Source organism: Rhynchophorus ferrugineus, unplaced genomic scaffold, assembly GCF_030347505.1.
Source record: "Rhynchophorus ferrugineus isolate W39M unplaced genomic scaffold, kcgeb_rfMv2 rfM3, whole genome shotgun sequence".
Taxonomy (NCBI): Eukaryota; Metazoa; Arthropoda; class Insecta; order Coleoptera; family Curculionidae; genus Rhynchophorus; species Rhynchophorus ferrugineus.
In genome coordinates this window covers 64053613-64077000 of record NW_027472582.1, presented here as the reverse complement: position 1 = coordinate 64077000, position 23388 = coordinate 64053613, and the positions used below count along the sequence as shown (strand labels likewise).

Here is a 23388-nt window from a genome sequence, read left to right as displayed (position 1 = left end):
CCTTCTATTTCTATTTGTAGATTACCTTTTAACAAATGTTGATCATAATATTTTCATTCCTAGATTTATAATTTTTTTAGATCTTATATTTTAGATTCTTATTTTAGTTACAAATCTTAACCCAGAAGTTTGTTGTTATTATGTTATCACTTATCTTTTACTGTCTGTTTCTATATTCTTCTCTTACTATTTAAAATTTTCCTTTCCTTAAACTTTTGACTTTAAATTTAAAGTTAAATCCAGCCTTTTGCCTTTTTGGCTATTATTTCTTGCACTACGTTTAAACGAACTTGTAAAATTAGTTGTGGCAATAGTTCATTAATATTTTTGACATAGTCTAGTGTCAGATCCTTAAGATGAATATCATTATAAGAGTGTCCAGTGCGAAATTGCATGAATTGAAATATCTAGGAGTATTATATTATCTTGCTTTCTTATAGAGTGTTGAACCCGGATAAACCTTAATTGGTACAAAAGAGACTTAAAACTGTAACAAAAAAAAACAAGAAGACATCAAGTTTGTAACATAGTTTATATATTTTTTAAATACGTTTCGAAGTTTGAAAATCAAACACAAAAATTTATTGAATTTTTATTAATTATTATTTAGTGTACCAATAAATACATTTACATTATTTACTATATCATAGTATGAGATCAAAATTTAAAATAATTGTTATTGTATTTGTTTAATATGACAGGATGTAATGGACATGAACGACTTGGCGATTTGCTTTTTATAATGATAAATACAGGATCATTATTATCGCACTGTTATGATATAGTCACGTTTTTATGCCATTATTATAACAACGTGACTATATGACAAATTTCAGACTGCAAATGCATATAAAACGTTTATTACAAATTGTTATGTTATTCACGAAAAATTATAATAGAAAAACTAATGAAACCAGGTCATAGATTTATCATCCATAGTTATCCATTAATCACTAATAAACTTATGACCATCAATTTTAGGCAACTAAACATTCTTATTTTGAATACACTTTGATAATAGTTCTCCTTTATCTAAAGCGGTAAGCAGTGATTGTAATTAGGCCATTTATTCATTTAAAAAATGACAATAAGGAGCACAAATCGAAGAACAAATTCAGAGCTGCAGATTATAATGGTTTGGACATATCTATCGAATGAAAATCAAACAAATTTTTTACTGACTTCTGTGTCGAAATTCACCTTATGGATGGAAGACATATCCAACAACTTCGAGAAAGACATGGCCGGAAATCACAGAAAGTGATCTGAAATAAAGGAAACTCATATTGTCTTGCGGCATCAACGGCAACGTATTAGTTGAGAAGTAGACACCCCCTCCCCCCCTCAAGCCGTGGTTACGACGATGATGATAATAAACGTTTGTTGTCATAAAATCAGTTTGTTCATGAAGGTAAAAATGTCTGTTCAACTATATTCTTAGAAGTATCACAAGCCTTTGATATGGTATGGCATGACGGCCTTGTTCATAAGCTAGAGAAAATGTTGCCGAAGCAACACACTAAACTATTAATAAAATCTTACGTTACATCCAGAATATTTAAAGTTGAACAGGGAAGATGCTTACTTTACTATTAAAGAAGCTAAAATATGTGTAGCCCAAGGAAGTGTATTGGGGCTAATTTTTCACCAATTCTATAAATATGATACATTACAAATTGAAAATATCACGCTGACTACATTTGTGTGAAGGAAAACGTACTCAGCTGAGAAGCTTTGTAATATAGAGATTTCACAGTCAGATAATTCCAAATACTTAGGACTGTTCAGGTACAATGTATGTGTTCAAAATTAATAAAGCCGTCATGTAAATTAATCAGCATTACCTAAATATTGAAAGAACAGTCGTCAATCAACAGATTGCTTTAAAAGCATTATAGCAGTTTTAAAAAGTAGTCATTGCGATACAAATCAGTAACGGCATATGGGTAGGAGAGCAGCACAAGACAGATATACAATTTCAATGATAACATTTATAATCCTCCTAGAAATTTTTAGAATATTGTATAAAGAAACAATAGAATCACTTTCGCTACGTCAACGATGTTGTCCTGTCTAATTGGACACAAGCTTGGAAAATAAAAATTAATGAAAGTAAATCTGTACATGTGCAGTTCACCTATAAACAGACCGTACAAGCACCAATAACATTAAATAACACTATCATTCCATATAGCAACAACGCTAAATATCTCGGAATGAATCTCGATGCAAAACTTCGCTGGAAGGAACATATAAAGAAGAAAAGAAAAGAACTGGAATTGAAATATAGGAAAATGTACTGGCTAATTGGAAGAAAATCACAATTATCAGTACATAATAAATTGCTATTATATAAGTAAATATTGAAACCTATATGGACATACGGAGTTCAATTATGGGGATGTTCTGCAAAGAGTAACATTAATAAAATACACATTTTTCAGAACAAAGTCCTGAGAGGTATTGTGGGTGCACCCAAATACTATAGAACTGATTACCTACATCGAGACCTTCAGATACCCACAGTCAGTCAAGAAATCAAGAGAATTGCAAGGGGGCATGAGGAAAGACTCCATTCTCATACTAATATTGAAATATTGCAACTTTTGGATACCACCAGAACAGGACACAGACTCAAAAGAATCAAACCATCTGATCTTGTGTAGTGAGGTGCATATATTAAAAAATTCAGCAGTGACATGTATAAACATTATTTCACCAGAGACTGAGTTAGGGCCGATGGGTCCTCCTAGTTGAAGACAAATTGTAGGTTAGACGGAAACGACTAGCAACAATATATATTAATTAAATAATAAAAAAAGCGATGTCCTAGAACTGCTGATTTGGGAGAGGCAAAACAAATGACCCATGAATTTACAATTGCATGTTCTAATATAGGTCAGACGTAAATTTTTATTCGTTTATTTTTATTCACTTCATAAAAAAAACGAGTTCAGTTTAAATATATCAGTTAATATTTACCAAATTAAAATTAAATTAGACTTAAATTAAAGTGTTGGGATATTTTGATTTTTTTACAAGAAACAAAAATAATAAATAAATAAAATATATGTAACAAATAACTAAAATAAAGTGCTACTGGGTCATAGACGCTTGATTTTTACAATCGCTATTAAATGAAATTTAATTCATAGTTTAAAAACACTTTTACATAACGATATCTTCTTTAATAGGAATTCCATTAGGTAACAAGTCAATAATCAAGTCACCTCGGCGTTTGGATTGTTGGGGTTCCCCATACCCAGAATAAAGTTTTTTCGAATTAGCAACTTATTTGTTTTTGTCTGTGTCTTGTTGAAGAGATATGTTTGCATATGTATAATGCATAATATTTTGAATATAATATATATTAAATATACGCTGATACTGTTTGGTAAACTGTATATACTAATACTTTGATAAAAAGAAATAATAAAAAAAGACAAAAAAAATATTTATTACCGACGAAATTAGTAGCTACTTCATTATTATCTTAGTACAGGCATTATAATCGAGGCTTATTATAATTTCAATAATATTTTGCAAGCTTGTGATGTGTGTTTTCTGATAGGGCATACCAAATTTATTTTATACTTTATTATTATAAATAAATTCTAATTATTAATTAATCTAACTTGATTATATTATTTTAGATATAGTCAATAATATGAATCTAGATTATTTCATAAGAATTAAAGTTAAAATTGTATTATTCTAATGAATACTTTTTATTTCAGGGTTTCCAGAATGAAGAACTACATTAGTGAAGAGAATGAGTACTTCATGGATATCTCACTATATATCAGATGCTAGCGTTTGGCGTTATTTGATCAAACTACAGGTAAATATAGTTTGTTCTGTATATATATATTTTGTTTTTAATATACTATTAGTGAATACTGTACCGTTTATTGTAGTTACAGCTTCTTATCAGAATATCTTTGAAAAGTTGTAAATAACCTTTGAAATCTAGCTGGTAATTTTAACATTATTAACGATATATCTCAATTTATGTAGAAATATAACATGCAGATTTTAGATACCCAAAATTAACTTAATTTACATTTGTTTTGTTCTTAATTTAATTTTTTGTATATTTCACATTATTATTATACTTGTATTTATTGGGTTGGGCATTATTAGGTTGGAAAATAATATTGTAAATAGATAAATAGGTTGAGGTAGGTATTAAGCTAAATTGTGTGTATACAGTAGAATAAAAATAGGTGTAGTAGATAGTTTAAATAAGGTTTTTGTTTATTTTTATTTAGTTAGTATAACGATATTATGTACATATATTATTTTAATTTTTTTGTGTTAAAAATCTGACTTAGATTATTTTTTAATTTTCTGTGAGTTCCTTATTTATTTTTTGGAGTCGGTTAATTTTTTTTGTTAAAATATTTTATTTTCCTTTTTTTAGTGCTAGATATTTACTCAATATATTACGCAGTTATTTTGTTTAATATTATAATCGGTAGGTCAAGTAAAGGTGCAGCCCGTGTGAGAAAAAAAAAGAAATAAAGAAACAATGATCGAAAATAAGGAACGCTTCAGTCCCCGGGGTTTGCTACCTATCCTAGGTGATTTGACAAAAATGTTCTAACTAAACAACAACAAGGACTTATTATCCCCGCCGGGACTCGAACCCGCGACCACCGCTTGGGAGCTAAACGCTTTAACCATTACCCCATGGAAGTAGTTTTCTAGAATATTTCTACGAGGTCTTATATGCTACAGCTGGTGCTTAAAATGCAAACTGAATGGCTTTTGCACTGAACGACTTTCGATTTTCGGTCACATAAGCTCAATAATAAAATTATACACAAATATCTGATGATTTTAGATAAAAATATGTGAAAACTTTCTACGTAACTTTGAAATTTAATCGTCTCCCTCAATTTGCCCCTCTTCCCTACAACAAATCCTGACTTGGTTCCAATGGGATTACCTGGAAAGTGCACTTTTTCGAATAAAGAAAGAATTTTGAAAATCGGCCCACAATTAACGGAGAAATCGGTGAACATATATTAAAAAAATACGCAGCCGAACATAGAACCTTCTCCTTTTTCGAAGCCGGTTAAAAAATAATAACATATTAAATAGAGATAAGTTTTCAGTGGTTCGTTCTATTTTATCTATATATCAATACAGTTTTAATTACAATATGATACATTAATTACACTAATTAGGCCAGATTGTAAAAAACTACATAATTAAAGCTTTCATTTATTAATCTATAATGGTTGTTTTAATTGTGCAGATTCTTTAATATTGTGGAACCTTGTTGATGCAAGTAAATGCAAAATAAGCAACAATATGTTACAAAGGTTATTAGAGATGAGGCTATTAAACATGAGATATATAGTAGAAATCCCAAGCATTTCGTTAGACGGTGATCGTATTTTGGTCTTTGAATAGCTGCTTGTACATAGGATGTACTGTATTGTAATTTTATGTGTCATTTTGTCTCTATACTTTGAGTGAGTTATATGATAATGAATTATATCAAGAATTATACCTGCAGATTAGTGTAAATACAAAGCAATAAACTATAAAATATAATTAACCAGAAAATTGAACCGCCGTCAAAAAATAAGTTTTTTGTTTATTTTTACTTAGTTATTAGAATGGTCATTATGTACATATTTTATTTTAAAACGTTTTTTTAATCGTGTTAATAATCTAAGTATGATTAATTTTTAATTTTCAGTGATTTCTTTATTTGTTTTCTGAAATTTTTTTAGTGTTAGATATTTATTCAGTTTACGCAGATATTTTGTTAAATTTTTATTTGTAAGAACAAGAAAAGTTGCTGCATCCGTTGGGAATCGAACCGGCGACCTTAGCGTGTGAACTTAATATTCTAACCGTTACATCATAGAAACAGTTTCCTGTAAAATTTCTATGCCTTCTCATTTTATATGGTTAGTGCTCAAATAGCAAATTGAATAGCTTTTGCAGTAAACTACTTCCGATTTTTCGTCACATCAGTTATTAGCACATATACACAAATATATAATTATTTTAGATAAAAAAATATGTGAAAATGTTGTACATGTCTTTGAAATTTAAGGTTTTCCCTCGATTTCCCCCCTTCGCCCCATCAGATGCTGACTTGGTTCGAATGGGACCACCTCGGAAGTGCACTCTTTCGAATAAAAAAGGAATTTTGAAAAATAGGTCCATAAATGACTAAAAAATATATATATATATATATATATATACAGCCGAACATAGAACCTCCTCCTTTTTTGAAGTCGATTAAATATTGGTATTGGAAGCTTTTGAATTAACCGAGTGTAAAAATAACTGCAATACTGTTTTCATATATGTCTAATGAGTATGTCTTTGTTCATATATTCCTATATTTGTTACCTCGTTTTTCTTACTGAAATATTTTTAAAATTTCATTTCGAATAGAATTTCATCATAGTATTAATTTTATATATAGTAGAAAAACGCAATTTTCAGTAATCTAATTGACGCATGACAATAGTAATTAAGTATATTGCACAACAGTACGTAATTTATAATTCCTACTTATTTACATATACTTCAAGTGTTTACTTTTAATTTGTTAATTCGAAATGATCCTATTTAAACAGAGAACGTTTTACATTGTAATCACACTTAAGTAAAGTAAACACCAACATTTCTCCAGCAAACTTTTGAAAAATATTGAAAGAATTATACGTTTTGAGGGTCATAATAAAAAAATAATTACATTTTGTCTATCTTATATGAGTTTTCATAGTTAGTTATCTAGTTATATAAGTAAGGTAATTTATATCTAGTTATGTACGTTTTTGTTAGTATCTTCAATTATCAATAATGTGAAAATAATTTATATCTATGCAAGTTAATTACTTAATTATTATTTTTTTATTAAATAAATAATTTTTTAATAGTCAATTATTTAATTAATTATATTACTGATATCAACTTACAATTTCCAAAATTAGTAATGTATGGTTAACTGTGATATTTGAATGAATAGTCTTCCATAAATCTCTTAGAATATGAAAAAATGGTTTAGGGCTTAGTGATGACTTCAGTGTAAATGCCATTCGGTTGGCTTTTTAAGCACTATCCATAATGAGAAATCGTAGAAACATTGTAGGTAACTGTTTCTATGGTGTAATAGTTAGAACATTAAAGTCTGAACTGTGGTTGGAATACTTGCCAAAACACATAGCCTGAAGCGTTCCATATATTCAATCATTATTTCTCTATTCCTATTTTTCCTTATACGGACTGCACTTTTACTTGGGCTATGCATTGTTATAGTTAATAAAATAGCTGCGTAATTTATTGAGTAAATATCTAAACACTAAAAAGAGAAGAATAAAATATTGTTAACGAAGAAGTGAACATCTCAAACTTTAAGAAATAAATAAGGAGCTCGCTAAAAAGTAAAAAATAATTAACGGTTTTAACACAAAAAAAAGTTTTAAACTAATATATATATATATATATATATATATATATATATATATATATATATATATAATAATCGTTGTAGTAACTAAATAAAAATAAACAAAAGCCTTATTCAACCTATCTACTACATGTATTTTATATTCTACTATATACACACAATTTAGTTTAATACCTACCTAAACCTATTTATCTATTTACCATATTATTTTAACTACAAGCAACTGATAAATTTGAAGTCCGTATGACCAACAAATTAGATTTGTTTTCTTCGTAATTTAATTTTGTTTATATGTCACAAAATTATATTAGTTTTATCTTGTTTAGGTTCGGCATCTAACTATTGCTTGTAGAATAAACTTCTGAAAGTTTATAGAGCAATACATAGAGTGTTAACTTTTATTTCGTAGAATTTCATTGGTTTGTTTAAATTACTATTACAGGAACCTGTAAGGAAAACATTTTATTAGGAGAGTGACTAACCTCTGACGTCACATTTTACTAACCAATTAAATTTTAAATAAAACCAAAATGTAATTTTTTAAAATCATTTATTAATTCGAATATAAAATTCCATATAAATACAAATATTATACAATATCAAAAGTATGTATATATGTATTATGTATATAAATAAAAAGTAATGAAATATGAATATGTAAATAAATGGCTGCAATCTAATTGAATACACAACATATCTCGTGGCAAATATAATCAAAATTGTCTATAGCTCTTTTCCCTATTTCATATTTCTTTAGTGCTATCAATTTAAATAAGATGTATTAACGTTTCTATCTTTTTGTTCCCTCATACTGAAAGAAGCAGCAGAGATGAAAGTTTTTGTTAATATTTTACTCACTTGTTCAACACAAAAATGTATTGAGATAAGATATAATTATTACTACAATGTTAGTGTGCAAATTTTTGAACGAATAATTAAATGGAGAGAATAGAGAAAACATACCAAAAAGCAATACTTAGCAACAAGAATTAAAATGTACGATATATATCAAAATGCTGTGCTCTTATGGTGGTAAAATCGAGGAGTTAAAAAGAAAGCTTAAACATCAATTATTAACAATATAATAAAACAGGCATGATAACCTCTTATAATAAAGCTCATCTTGCTGGTCTACAAATTGTATTATATTATTTTGTATTAATGTATTTTATTAACATCCTTGCTGAAAAGGTTATCTCGGTTAAGAAGAAATATTAATTATAAGTATCCTGACCAAGTTCAAGTAAATAAGCTCCTTCAGAATAATTAGGTTTTTCATTGAAGGTACTTTACAAACAACTTTTAAAGGATAACAAAATCTTTTCATATAGTATAATCACATTTACCTTCAATGTCATTTTGCCATCGCCCCATTTGGACACATTTTGTGTTTAAACTGTGTGTAATATTTTCATGATTTCTTCTGTTGTATTCCTGTAAATAATAATATATATGAAAACAATTGCTTTATATAAATAATTGTATACGTACCAGGTAAAAGCAATGCTACGCCACATTCACATCCTTAATCTAGTTAACTTGGGTTGTTTCTTCCAAGGAAAACTACGTCTGTTTTTTTTCCGCACATACACTAGATACACAAAAGTTTTGAGGATGAAGATACATTATAATCAAATAATAGTGATTATATTCAAGACACAAAAATTCTAATTGTATTTTATGTCAGACACACAAAAATGGCGTCGTACACCAACTGAAACAAACAATCGCGTTACAGAAATAAGCCAATGCCTTTGAAGACCAATTCAAATGAACCAATCAAAAGAGTGGTCTCAGAGCCAGCACTGAATGGACCACGCAAAACATTTCCTCGGTTTCGTCTATTTAAGTAAAACTTCTATATATAATCTATGTGAAAGTTGAATACGTTAAATTTACTTTTCCTGCCGAATTTACTTAAATTTCAGGCCACCTAACCACAAATTAAATAAACTAGAACAGTGTTTCACATGCTTCCATTTAAGATTCTCTCCTATATTCTGTAAATGTTGTGGCATAGGACAAAAACATAAATTTTTCAATTTCTTTTTATACCGCCGGTCCTCTGGTATTTTTGGAGGACATATAAATATAGTCTCAAGGCCTTCCTCAGAATATAAATTTTATGCATAGGACCAAAAAATAAGTTTGTCAAATGTCGTTTTTCAAACTTTTATATCTCTGACCCTCTGGTGGCCGAGACGCACAGATGGTTATGGTTGCGCCTATTTAATTTCCCATTATATGTCTTTGTGTTTTATGATCTTATTGACATGCCATAAATGCATCTATTTTGTGAGATGCATTATTGACTGTCATGATTTTTTGGTTAATAATTAATGTCAGATCTGACATGGCGAATTGCAAACCTTCAAAAACAGAAATGTTAGTCCCATTGAAGCACTGTGATAATTGAACATTCTTTTTACATTTCGTTACTTTTTCGAAGCGCAGCGTAATTCATAATTTCCCCGGTATATACATAAATTGAGAGCGGTAAACAGATAGCAGATAATGCAGTAGTCCAGTGGTTCAGTGGCTAGTCGCGCGATCAATAAGTCTGGAGGCAGATCTACGGTTTATTATGGACGTCTGCGTTTCTTTGTGTAAGTGCGTAATGTACATAGAATACTGCCTAGTTTAATTAAAACTAATTATACGCCATTGACATTTCAATAATCATTCCCTGGAACACTAAATTCCCATCGTAATGCTATTTATGGAAGAGTAATAAATAAAGTGAAATATATTTGACTATATCTTTAACTCATCTCATCTCAGGTTTACTTTAACCATATGCATGTGTATAAGTTTTATTTTTAGAAAAATTATATTCGGAATTTTTGAATATTTAAATGGTGGTTTAACAATTTTCTTTTTTGTTTTTCATTCTGTGATTTTCACATGAATGATAACATGTTATATGGTAGTTCTTTACCATATAACCAGTTATATATCAGTATCTCTTACTATAGTTTATTATGCTAATTTGTAATAAAATATTAACTCAAATATGTCAGGTTATAAATTATAGATGTTATTTAGATATAGAGAATGTCGGGGTTTATGTACCATATATCACCATTATCGTACATTGCTATCTATAGCTTTTAACAATGTTGTTCTGCCTACTTATTCATATATTTAAAATAATGAGCTGTTATATATATATATATATATATATATATATATATATAAATGATGGCCACAAGGACTGAACATAACGATCATCATTCTGTTGACCTCTACTGTTATGGCCTCGGCCATATCAGCCTTCTCTTATTCAGATCTCTTTCTTTGATAGTGATTCTTGTCTTTTTCGAAGCTGTTTTCTGCGTCTCTGTTTCGTCACAGAAATCTTTGAGGAATTCTTTCGTTTGTCATACGTGTCAGACATGTCCAAACCATTGTAAGCTGTGTCTCAAAGGAATAATATCATTTCCAAAAGAACCTCATAAACAAACACGTAGAACTTGTCTAAAACATCACAATTGAAAGATTTCAAGCTTACAAATGCTCAATTATAATAATATTCAAGTTTTGTAGTTAGACAAATGTACTGATAAGAAAAGAAGCGGCTTGTTTGGCTTGATGGTAATAGTTACAAGAATTTAACTGATATTCAGCGTCTTGAAGATGATATGGAGTATAACAAGAGTCTGCACTGTAGTTCAAAGAAATATAAAGGTGTTGCTGTTCACCACATCACCATATTTTTTCATCTTTTTGGAGGCATTTATACTTAAGGATTAACGCGTCACTGGATACTCTATCCAACAGTTGATTTGTTTTTTTTTTGGTGTCTTGTCTGATAAAAGATTAGCATGCGAATATAAAATTGACTTTTTTGTATAACGACCTTTTTGTTGGTCTTTCACTCTGCTTTCTCCTGTGCTTTTCCCTATATGAAAATTACGATATAGAAAAGATTAGTATTTCCTAAGCTGTTTACTTTTTTAACCGCTTCACTTCCTCCCCAGTCATGTTTCCATGTTGCTCATTAATGATAATTTCTCTAAGCAACAAAATAAATCTTTTAGTTTGCAAATCTATCATCTTTATTTCCATTTTTTTCCCCACCGCTTCTATGAGAAAATGCGATGTAATATTGATTCGACGACTTTCTTTTGCTGCGACATTCCCCCAATGTTATTTATCTTTAATGAAGATCCTCAACAGGCTAACATGTTTGAAAATTAATCTGAAAATAATACAGATAAAGTGGTCGAGTTAGAATTAAAATAGTAATTTATATTTTCTTCTTTTATTCTAATATTTAACATCATAATATACTCAATTTTGTCTTTTTCTGACTTTGATTGAAATTTTAATTAAATTTTAATTAATACTTATCTTATTTATTTACAAATAAGAAATATGTGCCCTTTTTGATTTATAGATTACATTTAACACTTTTAGCTTATTATACACTACTCATATTTTTTATTTATTATGTATATTCATAAATATTTATCAGATCCGGCTTGGTTGGCGCAGTGGTCAAGGCAACAAGATGGTCGTCCTATTGTTGCGATAGTCGCGGATTCGAAGCCTGTTGGGGAATGATCGTACATTTATTTTTGTGATTTTTATAACTGTAATTGTCCTGAGGCAAGAGTACAGAATTTGACAAGGAAAATTAACCCAGTCACGCCAGTAGCCAGATTGGAAGACCGGATGTCGTCTGATATAATCTCTAAGTTGGTCACTCGCCAGTCGGTAGGCTTAATGTCGAGGACCGTGGTTGGGAGCTCATGTTAAACAGTAGGTCCAGTACTGATAAACCATAGTCTGTAAAATTAATATTATAATTACATTTTATAATTACAGAAGAAAAATTATTAATATTTTTATAATTTTTTTGTTTCTGTTATAATAGGATCGACCATAAATGTATTTATGTTTAAGAACGTGTTACTTCAGCATGGGAGTATTACTATGATTTCGGAGATCTATTTTCATCGTCCACCACGATATTAATCTTTTTACATTTAAACAACTTTTAGAAATACTCAAGTGAATGTCGCAAAATATTTTTGGCCGAGTTTTATTTCTTTTTGTATATTATTAAAACAATTATCGAATATGGTTTTTCTGGGGTTGTGTAAATTCACATATTACAGTGCAATATTAGAGGTAGAGAATAGAGCGCCTGATGTGGAATGGTGGAAGCTGTAAATAACAACAGTGTTACGATAAATTAGCTGTGCCCTTCCACCATATACTAACTCATTTTGGAACTGCTATGCTACACTTGGATATATTTTAGTTCCAATAGGGTGGAGCAACCTGTTTTATCAGTCCTTAACGATCGATCTTTTATTTGTAAAGTACGGGGACATTATTATCACGACTGATAACACCATTCACATTAATTGCCTTGTACTATTTTTCATAGTGGCATATTAAGGACATACTGAATATGTTCAAATGACCCTTAAATGAATGAACTGCTATTAAGACAGCCGTGATAGTTATAAACGTTTTAGTCAGAGTACTCCGGTTTAATAGGTGCAGCGCGTGACGCAGCACGAAAGATTGAAAGATTCTTTGTTGCTTTTAGCAATAGATTTTTTTGGATATAAATGTATAGAAGTATTAGAGACCAAGCAAAGATACTGACATTTTAAAACATAGCGTACATTACCTTTATACAAAAAATGTCTTCATCCCCGAAAATTAAGAAGACCTATTAAAATATTATTTCACTGAAAACGATATACAAATCGGCAGTCAAATAACTGTAGTGAAAATGATGAAGAAGAAGAAAAAGTGAAAAAAGAAGAAGGAAATAAATAAAAAGAAAGAAGGTGAAAATTTATCAACAGACGATTTACTCGATAGCGTCAATTCAAGAGTTTGGCGATTGACTCCAAAATATTTACATTTTGGTTTAAAAATTGTTGAAGTCTCGGCATATTTGGCTGCATGCTTATTTAATGAAATGACTGCCGATATTTTAACAATCCCAAATGAGTTTAATGTTACCGATAGTAACAGAAGCTTCAATTATGATCAACAAGTTGACAATCAGTGCATAATTCTACAAAATTGGCACAGCTGTCTGGAGAGTAAATAAATTTGAAGAGCTCGACAGTAGCAACCAGAAAATGACACATATGAAGCTGATGAAGGATTGCACTATGATGCTGAGGTAGCTGATTAATTGGTAAGTTGTTTAAATTTATATATATATATATATATATATATATATATATATATATATATATATATATATATATATATATAATATTTTACATTGTTAGTACACGTAGTTACTTCACATAGAAGAGACATTTTAAAAAAGCAAAGAAGAACTTTTTTTTGGAAAAATTTGTTTCAGATGAAAATTATGAGCTCCAGAATATAAACAAATCACGCACTTGTATGAAGACAAACAACGCGCAGTAGCCATCTTCATTGTGTGATTAAGAAAATTCTTTGTAAACTTTTAAATACATCTACAATATGTTCTCAAAATATAAATAAAATAAAAAAAATTAATTGACTAAAAAATAATTCATAAATATGTCCCGGAATACGCCGTCCTACATATATTTCTCCCTTTAACTGAAATTATTTTCTATAAATAACTAGTGGGCTGTTGAATAAAACAAAAATTATTTAAAAATATTTATAAGTACGGTTTTAATAATATTATCAGAAAGAAACACGCAACTTTTACTCTATATACAAGAAAGGCTGAATAAAACAATATATAGTAATTTAGATTATATTTGTGGAATTATTTAACTAGTTTAAAGCATGTTAAGCAATTATGTTATATCATGCATATTTCCTCGATATATACGCGGAAAAATTAAATCAGGGTCCGATAGTATTAAATGAACAATCGAAAACTCTGTTATCTAACGTTATGATTTAGCGCTGATGTCCTTTATATATTCACGATTTCATGCTGATAGCGATTGTTTTCTCTTTATCAATATTTATCATATAATTAACGGCAAGTACACAGTGAGTATACAGTTACAATTATTTACTTAATTTAATCTGTGATACATAGGTTTTCGCGTGTAGAACCTACATTCATTCGTGACGCTAGTGGCAGGGAGGTCTAAAGATGGACAGCACGAATGAAACCGAAAAGAAGCCGGTCAAGAAACATCCCTTCGTCGAGGCTAATATTTTTTCCAAAATATTTTTCCTGTAAGTTCAGTTTATGTCGTTGAATTAATATCGATTAATTTTACAACAAATGTATCTGTAACGGTCTTTATTTGAGTATGTAGGGATATTTCGTTACTATTATATGAATTTTCATGTTTCTTTTGTTAGTTTTAGTTGTTATTGAGTAATATGTAAACTAACTATAAAACAAATAAACTAACTATAATGGTGAATATAAACTTATACATGCTTACAGTTCAATGATGATCATTACGTCAGTTACTATTTAGAATTTTACAAAATATTATTTAATAAGGGTCAAAATCAAGCACATTGGAAAAATCAGTGTGAATATTCTATTTCATATATTTTTATAACTTTTTCATTTCAATATCATTTTGATATTGAAGATTACGTAATATTATTAGTTATCTAGATGTGCATTTACTTTTTTTAGAGTTATCAATACTTTTTCCTAAATTTCATCATTCTGATGTACGACATCAAGAACATTTATGAATTATTAGTTATGTAATAATGTCTTATTAATTTTTTTGTTATAATGATATTTATTGTTTTTAATATGCCTTTTTGGTATTGGAATTGATTCATGGGGTTTTGAGAAAATATTTTATATAAAAATATTTCCCTTTTCGAACAAGAAATGAATGCTACCACCAAAGTATCCCTTTTTTTAGCTATAACCTACGAATCAACTTCTTTTAGCAACATTTTAAAGAAATAAACGATTACTTCTATTGCAAGAGATATAGGAGGTTGTTGTGTTTTAAAATGGTTTTGTTATATATTTTTAAATATTTCAGACATTTTGCTTTAATTTAATACTTTAATAATCAGTGCAGTAAGTATAAGCACATCATCTATAATTGGTAGCAATTACTAGATATGGTTTCATTTGGTTTTGTAGTAGATGATCTTGCTAAATACAAATTAAAAGCTTGTCTTTGTGAATATTCTCATATTGTAATTAATGTTAATGTCCTCCCCGGGTGGCGTTTATTGGAGTAATGCATTGCTGAATGACATAACAGCATTCTGTAGTGTCTTAACAGTCTTTCGCAAAACGCTATGAATTAATTCCAGAACTTTCTAGTCAAAAATTTAATATTTTTTTAACAACATGGATTCTAATTTGATGAAGACAATTAATTTGATAGAGAAATTTACATTTTTTTTCGTAATATTTTTATTACAATAACTACCCATAATTTGACAATATTTATCAAGAAATCTTTCAATTAAAAAATTCAATTATACCATATCTAACAATTCTTCTATAATTCGTTTTAGATTCTATTCTATAGGATTTTATTATTTAATATTATATTTTATTATTTCTACATTTCTCTGCTATCAATTAAATTTCATACTAAAAAAGATGTTTTTGAACCAAATCAAATGTCGTCCAATTATGGAGTAGCTTCATAAGCAAGATTGAAATTGAAAGATTGAATTGAAGCAAGTGATAATCGGAATGGGTAAAGTTTAAGTTCCCTTGAATATGTGCTATCAATGTTACTTCAGTATAGCCTTCCTGCTTATATAACGAATAAATTCTTCATTGTTGAGATTAACTGCATACATTTCAATTATTTTAGACAGTGTCATTCAATTATTCCTCAAATCTTCATATTTAACTATTTGAGCAAATAGTAATATTGTGCAAAAGTGGCTGAGGCAATTGTAGGTCTAGTAAAAAAGAAATCCCGTTATTTTTCTAATAGATGGCTTTAATTAATTGTATCCGGTGCTGTAAAAGTTCAATCAGTTTACGCTAAATGACTTTAAAAACCTTATATTTCGTTTTAGAAAACTTATTTGACAGTTTTGTGAATGATCGACTCAGTATGATTTTAACTCAGTCAAATGTGGGCACCAGGAAAGAGCAATACTAAATATGAAATGAATGAATATGAAATATGAAATTGCGAAAACTATTTGGAAAAAGCTGGATACAAAAATAAACAGGGCGTGTGGGTGCTGTACGTGGTAAACAAAAAAATCTAACGATAGAATGCCATCTATGAACCGCTGTTGAATCGCCACAAAATCGACCTATGTTATTTGTGAAACGGACAGGCATGTGTAATGAACAGTATATCACATACGACAACATCAAGTGAAAATGCCAATGTGGCTAAGCCAGAATTGATGGCTAGGAAGATCTTGCTATGCGTTTTGTGTTATTGGCAAAGAATTCTATAGCTTCTCCACACGATCTTAATTCGAACCTGTACTGCCAATTGGACCGTCCGAAGGAAGCAATTGCCCTGAAATAGCCAGCTTTTTCCACTAGGGCAGGATTTGTGTTTCATCAAAACAATGCCAGGTCATCCATATGTATCGTTGGGATGGAAATTGAATTGGGAGCTTCTTATGCATCCATCTTATAGCCCGGAGCTAGATTCAAATTATCCATCCATTCTTGTCTATGGAGAACTAGTCTGCAGAAGTAAGACTTGTGAAAATTGATTCTCAGATTTTGACAATAAGGATAAGGGTTTCTACAAGAAAGCCTGAAATGTCAACAAATGTAAATCGGATAATTTTAAATATGTTAAGTAGAGCCTTTGGTTTCATGCAAGTAATGGATCTCTTTTTATATACCTATTACTTACATATATAAACCAAATCTACACATATGTCTGTAGCTATGGTATTATACTAAAACATAAATATAAATATTTTCTTAATATATTTATAGATTATATTATTAGATTGAGTATTATTGATTGCAATGTTTTTACTTGAGAAATATTTTGCTGAATAACTGTTCATTAAAATTTTTTAACCACATACAAAGGGGATATTAGTTCTTTCTCTATTATTTCGAAACTATAAATGTTTAGTAATCACTGTTATCATATATTACGTATTATATTTATTCGCTAATTTTTAGTGTGGCTTATTATCAATAATTTTATATTTATTAACATATATAATATAGATGGATGCTACCATTATTTGTTCGCGGCTTCAAGAAAGGCCTAGCGGAGGATGACCTATACCCATCTCTTAAGGTGCACGACTCGAAAATTTTGGGCGACAAACTGGAAAAGGAATGGTTCAAGGAGGTTAAGAAAAATCCATCCAATCCGTCGTTATGGAGGGCTTTGGTGGGAGTGTTTGGCAAGGAACTAGCTCTTTTGGGTCTGTGCTATTTAATTATAGAAATTTTTATCAGGTAACTCCAACATGATACCCCATTTATGGTTATCATAACTACCTACATCTTTATTATCAGTTTTACATAAATTGTTTTGCAGATTCAAACAAACCTGTAAAATATTTAATAACTAATATGTTCCAAAACAATATTTATTGTTTTCAAAACTATTAATCCTTCTTTTTACTGAACGGACCGAATGTTCAAAATTGACTTAATATCTTAGTACTAAGGGAGAAAGAACTTTAATAACGCAACAGTCACTCTATTTTTTAAGAATTGATATTTTAGGTTAGGGCAACCTCTTTGCTTGTCTCAGTTACTTCATTACTATGAGCCAAACACTACCATGTCAAAGAGGGAAGCATATTATTACGCCAGTGGAATAGCATTGACTGCATTTTTATCTTCAAGCTCTATACACTCTTATATGTTACGTATATTTCACCTGGGTAAGTTAATTTAATTAGTTTCTACTAAATTAATAATGCATATTAAGCTCTTTACTATAATTGGTCATTATATACTCTAACGTAAATTAAAACGCAATTAATGTAATGTTCTAATAGAAGCCTAACATGCAATAATCGATTATTATACAAGGGTTGTTTCTAAATAAACGTTGCTGAGGATTTTACATCAGTGAAAACATTAGGAAGTGACAATATGCTTGTTTTTACAGAACTGAACAAATAGAAAAAAGCACGAATATTTCTACAGCCTTCTCCACTTCTCTATTTTTTCAAAGATTTCCGTATTTGTTCTTTTTCAATTTCTCATTTCCTCAATTATTCCAAACCCAGAACATTTCTCTTACCTTGGATTAGTGATACTTCACGGTAACTTGTGGGTTTATTTACAATGTATTATTACTTATTATGTAAGAGGGTATAACAGGTCAATTGAAAAGTCCCCGGTCTGACACATAGATGGCGCTCCTAGAATTAAATCCATATGTTTTTAGTTAGCCCTAATCCTCAAAACGTGCGTGTATAGATTTGGCAGCTGTCTGATCATTAGTTTGTGAATTATAGAATTTCGAGTGAAACAACTTTTGTTATTGTAACTTCGCGTATTGATAAAATATTGCTTTTTGAGGGGAAAAATACAATTGAAGCAAAAACTTGATACCTAGTTTCCGGACACTGCCCCAGGAAAAATCAACCATGAAAGATTGGTATGCTAAGTTTAGACGTGGTGAAATGAGCACCGAGGACGGTGAACGCAGTGGACGCCCAAAGGAGGTTGTTACCGACGAAAACATCATGGATCAAACATGGCTCCATCATTTCACTCCGAAGTCCAATCGACAGTGATTCGAGTGGACTGCACACGATGAACCCGCTCCAAAGCCTGAGAAAACGCAACAGTCGGCTGGCAAGGTCATGGCGTCTGTATTTTGGGATGCGCATGGAATAATTTTCATTGACAACCTTGAAAAAGGAAGGACCATCAACAGCGACTATTACATAGCGTTGTTGGGTCGTTTGAAGGACGAAATCGCCGAAAAACGGCGGCCTTTGAAGAAAAAGAAAGCGCTGCTTTACCAAGATAATGCATCGCGCCACAAGTCAGTGAAAACGATGACAAAAATCCATGAATTGGGCTTCGATTTGCTTCCTCAGCCACCGTATTCTCCAGATCTGCTCACAGCGACTATTTTCGATTCTCAGATCTCAAAAGAATGCCGGCGAAATTGAGGCCTATTTTGAAGCAAAAGACAAATCGTACTACAAAAATGGTTTCGAAAAGTTGGATGGTCGGTATAATCAGTGTTTCACCCTTGAAGGGAATTATGTGGAATACCAAAAAACTAATTTTGCCAAAAATATGAGTTTTACTATGGTAGGCCGGTGACTTTTCAATTGACCTGGTATAGCGCAATATATTTATAAAAAAATATATAAAAACATCTGTACATAATCAGAATTTAGACATATAACGAAAAATAAATAACATTTCGAACGTTTTTCATTTATTAATAAGAAAATAAGGGTGTAATATATAATACATTAAAACCATTCTTTCGTTTAGGTGCAAGAATTCGAATAGCCACTTCAACCCTAGTTTATAGAAAAGCTTTAAGATTGAGCAAAGGTGCTCTGGCTGAAACTACCGTCGGACAAATGGTCAATTTAATCTCAAACGATGTTGGCAGATTTGATCTAGTTACAAATCACATTCACAACCTATGGCTCGCTCCAGTGGAGACCATTGTGGTGTTGCTTCTGATATATTTCAGCGTCGGTTTTACTGGAGTTATCGGCGTGGCTTTATTATTAAGTTTCATACCATTCCAAAGTAAGTTTATCATTATCCTACGTCGGCGATTCTAATGCCATAATTGTTTTCTAGTGTGGCTCGGTAAACGGACGTCAGTGTATCGTTTGGCGACTGCATTAAGAACTGATGAAAGAATCCGTTTAATGAATGAAATTGTGTCGGGCATACAAGTTATTAAAATGTATACTTGGGAAATACCATTCGCCAAGCTAGTGGAAATTAGTAGAAGGTGCGTATTCATTCGATTTAAAAGGTCACGTATTTGGGTTTTATTAAATATTTTTTTCTAATATTTGTTAACATTAGCAAAATTAAACATATAATGTTGTTCGTATATAATGACTCATATATGTCATCATCAATACAAATAAGATACATTTAATAGCGGGCTTCTAATATGGAGGTCTGCGTTCAGGGGAAGTAGCAAGACATTTCTATATTCAATATATTACATTAGCTCTATTTATTGGTGAAAAATAGGAAATTGTAAAGAACTATTTATATTACACTTATCGATATAATATAATATTTTCTATTTTGGTTGGCAAATCTTTGAAATTTGAAACGGATCATTTTGACGAAAAAGTACCCGAAGAGCCATAACAGTTTGACAATCAAGACAATAAATTACAAAACTTACTAGATGAAATCTCAGCTCACACTCTCCAAGAACTACAAAAAGTATAATAGCTGATCAATAAACTATTTTCAGAGGCTGATATGTGATAGGAAAGATCCAAAAGGAAGGAATAGAGCTACAACACATTGTGGTCTCATTGCTTGCCAGACAAAAAGAGCAGTTTTCGATGGAGAATTGTGACTGGCGATGAAAGGTAGATCTAATAAGACAATCTCAATTGCATAAAGTCATTTCGACAGAGTAAATCGAGGAGAACTATCCACATCGACACCAAATCCGAATATTCGTGGTTATAAATTCTTGTTGCGCATATGGTGTATTAAGAACTGCTGAAATTGAACGAACCTGTTACTGCAGATGTCTATCAATGTCAATTGAAAAAAACGATCCGCTACAAGTTGTAATAGTTGTAAAGGGTACATTTTTTCAGTTGGCCCTTATTTAGATCGATGTTATATGGCTTGGCTGACACAGGGTTTGATGAAGAACTGCGAAAATGGATCGATGATTGGACACGGTATCGTCATGTTGCTAAAAAAAATCGTAGGAGGGAACACTTAGAAGGACGTAGAAGATGGTGGAAAATATTTTGAGCAGCACACATTGTGCAATTTTTTCTCAATAAAAGCGTTTTTAATATGATTTTTTTATACCAGGTGTACCGGAAAATTACTACCGATTTTTCTAACAGATGTCCCTACGTTTAACGATGCAATGTTTTGCTTTGACACATATATCATTTTATTCTACTGAAACTCAAAAAAATGGTAGAAGCGTTAAATGTGGCCCAAGAAATGATTAGTGATCGATTACGAACAAAGGAAAAAATTCAAAAGATGGGATGATGGGTGCCACATCAATTGAATGACACGCAAATGGAAAATTGAAAAATCGTCTGTGAAACGCTCCTTTAAAGGTATGATCGGTAGTCATTTCTGCATTCGAATAGTGATGGGTGACGAAAAGTGGATTTATTTTCAAAAGCTAAGTGCAAAAAGACATGGCTATCACCTGGCGAATTCGGCCGACAGACTCTAAGGCCAGAATGTTTTGGTCTGTGTTGGGTTGGACCAAAGTGGTGTGGTGTATTATAAACTGTTGAAACCTGGTGAAATATTTAACAGTGATCGCCACGGACAAAAATGATGAATTTGAATCATGTATTGATCGCAAAAGTCCACAAAATGATATTAAAATACGATAACACGCCGTCTTATAAAGCGAAACCGGTAAAGGCAGCCTTGGGCACTTGGATGGGATATATACCGTACTCTCTAGACACTTCCCCATCACATCAATGGGATATGCGCTTGCAGAATAGTACTTCGCCAATTTCGAAGAAGTTAGAAAATGGCTCGATGAATAGTTTTGCTCATAGGACAAACAATTTTTTTGGGATGGCATTCATAGATTGCCTGAAAGATGGTCAAAATGTTTAAAATACAATTGCCAATAATTTAATAAATACATTTTTCTGTTTTCTTGAAAATCATGTAGTTGTTTGAAATACATGTAATTACTTACCATAATCTCCATTTCTTTCGGAATATAGTTAATCTAGCGACTACTCTACAATATCAAATATATGTCCAAATTTAAGAGTTAATTAAAGCATAATTAAGCGATAAAACCTATAATAAATATATCTTTTTGATCATTAAATTCTCCGGTATATTTTATCCAAGTTGTTTATTTTTCTACCAACACATTTTTGCACTCAAAGGATACTGTTTTGCTGTGGAACTAAAAATATTTCTGATAATGTTTCAATAATGCAGACATTTTATTGAAGCTACTTCACTTTCTAAATTAACACGTCATAAATTATATTTTATACGGTTATAAAATATTTCTAGCCATTTGAAAATCCTTTATCATTCAGAGCTTGGACAATTTGCAATGTTTTTTGCTTTGGATTGAAATAGAGGAACCACAAAAGTGTGGAAGATAATTTATTGTATTTTGACATTCTCTAAGTAAGGACACATTACTCCACAAATATCTCCAGATTTGTACGTACAGCTTTATTTACTTAAATTTTTTCATCGTGATTATTAGACAAAATGTCGAAAATATATATAGGCAGGTAAATAGGTTCAGGAGGTAAATATAAATGATAAAATTTTGGAAAGAACACATTTTATTTAAAAAAATATTGAATTAAATGAAATAATATTTAAATTAATTTACATATTTGATCAATTACTAATATATATTACGTTCAAAATAAATGTCTAATTATTGCCAGTTACTATAATTTTTGCTAATATTCATAATTGATGAACAAACGTCATTAATGACTTGACTACTTTCAACACAACAAGAATCATTCTCTTCTCTGTTCTTGTTATCATTTAATTTTGGAATATGTTGATATCTATTCGATGTCGTTGAAAATGATGTATTATAAATTTGTCATCTAACATTACCACTATAAATAAAATTGATGCTCTTTGGGTTTTATAACTTTTAAAAATATAACCTTACATTCTACACTTATCCTTGTTCTTCCATATTTTAAAACCATTGTATGTTAAAGCACCAAGAATAACACAACATTTTAATTATTATTACTATAGAATTATTAATGTAACACAAAATCTAAATATTCAATATTTTTTTGTTGGTTTGACTTGATCGACTGTAACGATCAACTCGAAAAGAATGTACCGCCATTAGAAAAGGAAGACAATATAGTTTATAGTT

The 23388-nt window shown here is 30.3% G+C and overlaps 1 protein-coding gene across 7 annotated transcripts in view; it reads left to right on the top strand.

Annotated features, from left to right (window-relative positions):
* LOC143192955 (putative multidrug resistance-associated protein lethal(2)03659) overlaps positions 1-23388 on the top strand; it is a 34006-nt gene that overhangs the window by 1248 nt on the left and 9370 nt on the right. Inside the window, exons 2-8 of one of the 7 annotated variants that reach the window (XM_076398819.1) lie at positions 3738-3841; positions 13502-13610; positions 14469-14611; positions 17541-17777; positions 18051-18211; positions 19794-20060; positions 20115-20271. In XM_076398819.1, coding sequence (XP_076254934.1) covers positions 14526-14611; positions 17541-17777; positions 18051-18211; positions 19794-20060; positions 20115-20271 — 908 coding nt within the window. In that variant the 5' untranslated portion in view covers positions 3738-3841; positions 13502-13610; positions 14469-14525. Of the gene's footprint in view, positions 1-3737; positions 3842-9950; positions 10048-13493; positions 13611-14468; positions 14612-17540; positions 17778-18050; positions 18212-19793; positions 20061-20114; positions 20272-23388 lie in introns of those variants that run through there. The other 6 variants (XM_076398825.1, XM_076398818.1, XM_076398824.1 and 3 more) reach the window with 6 other exon arrangements.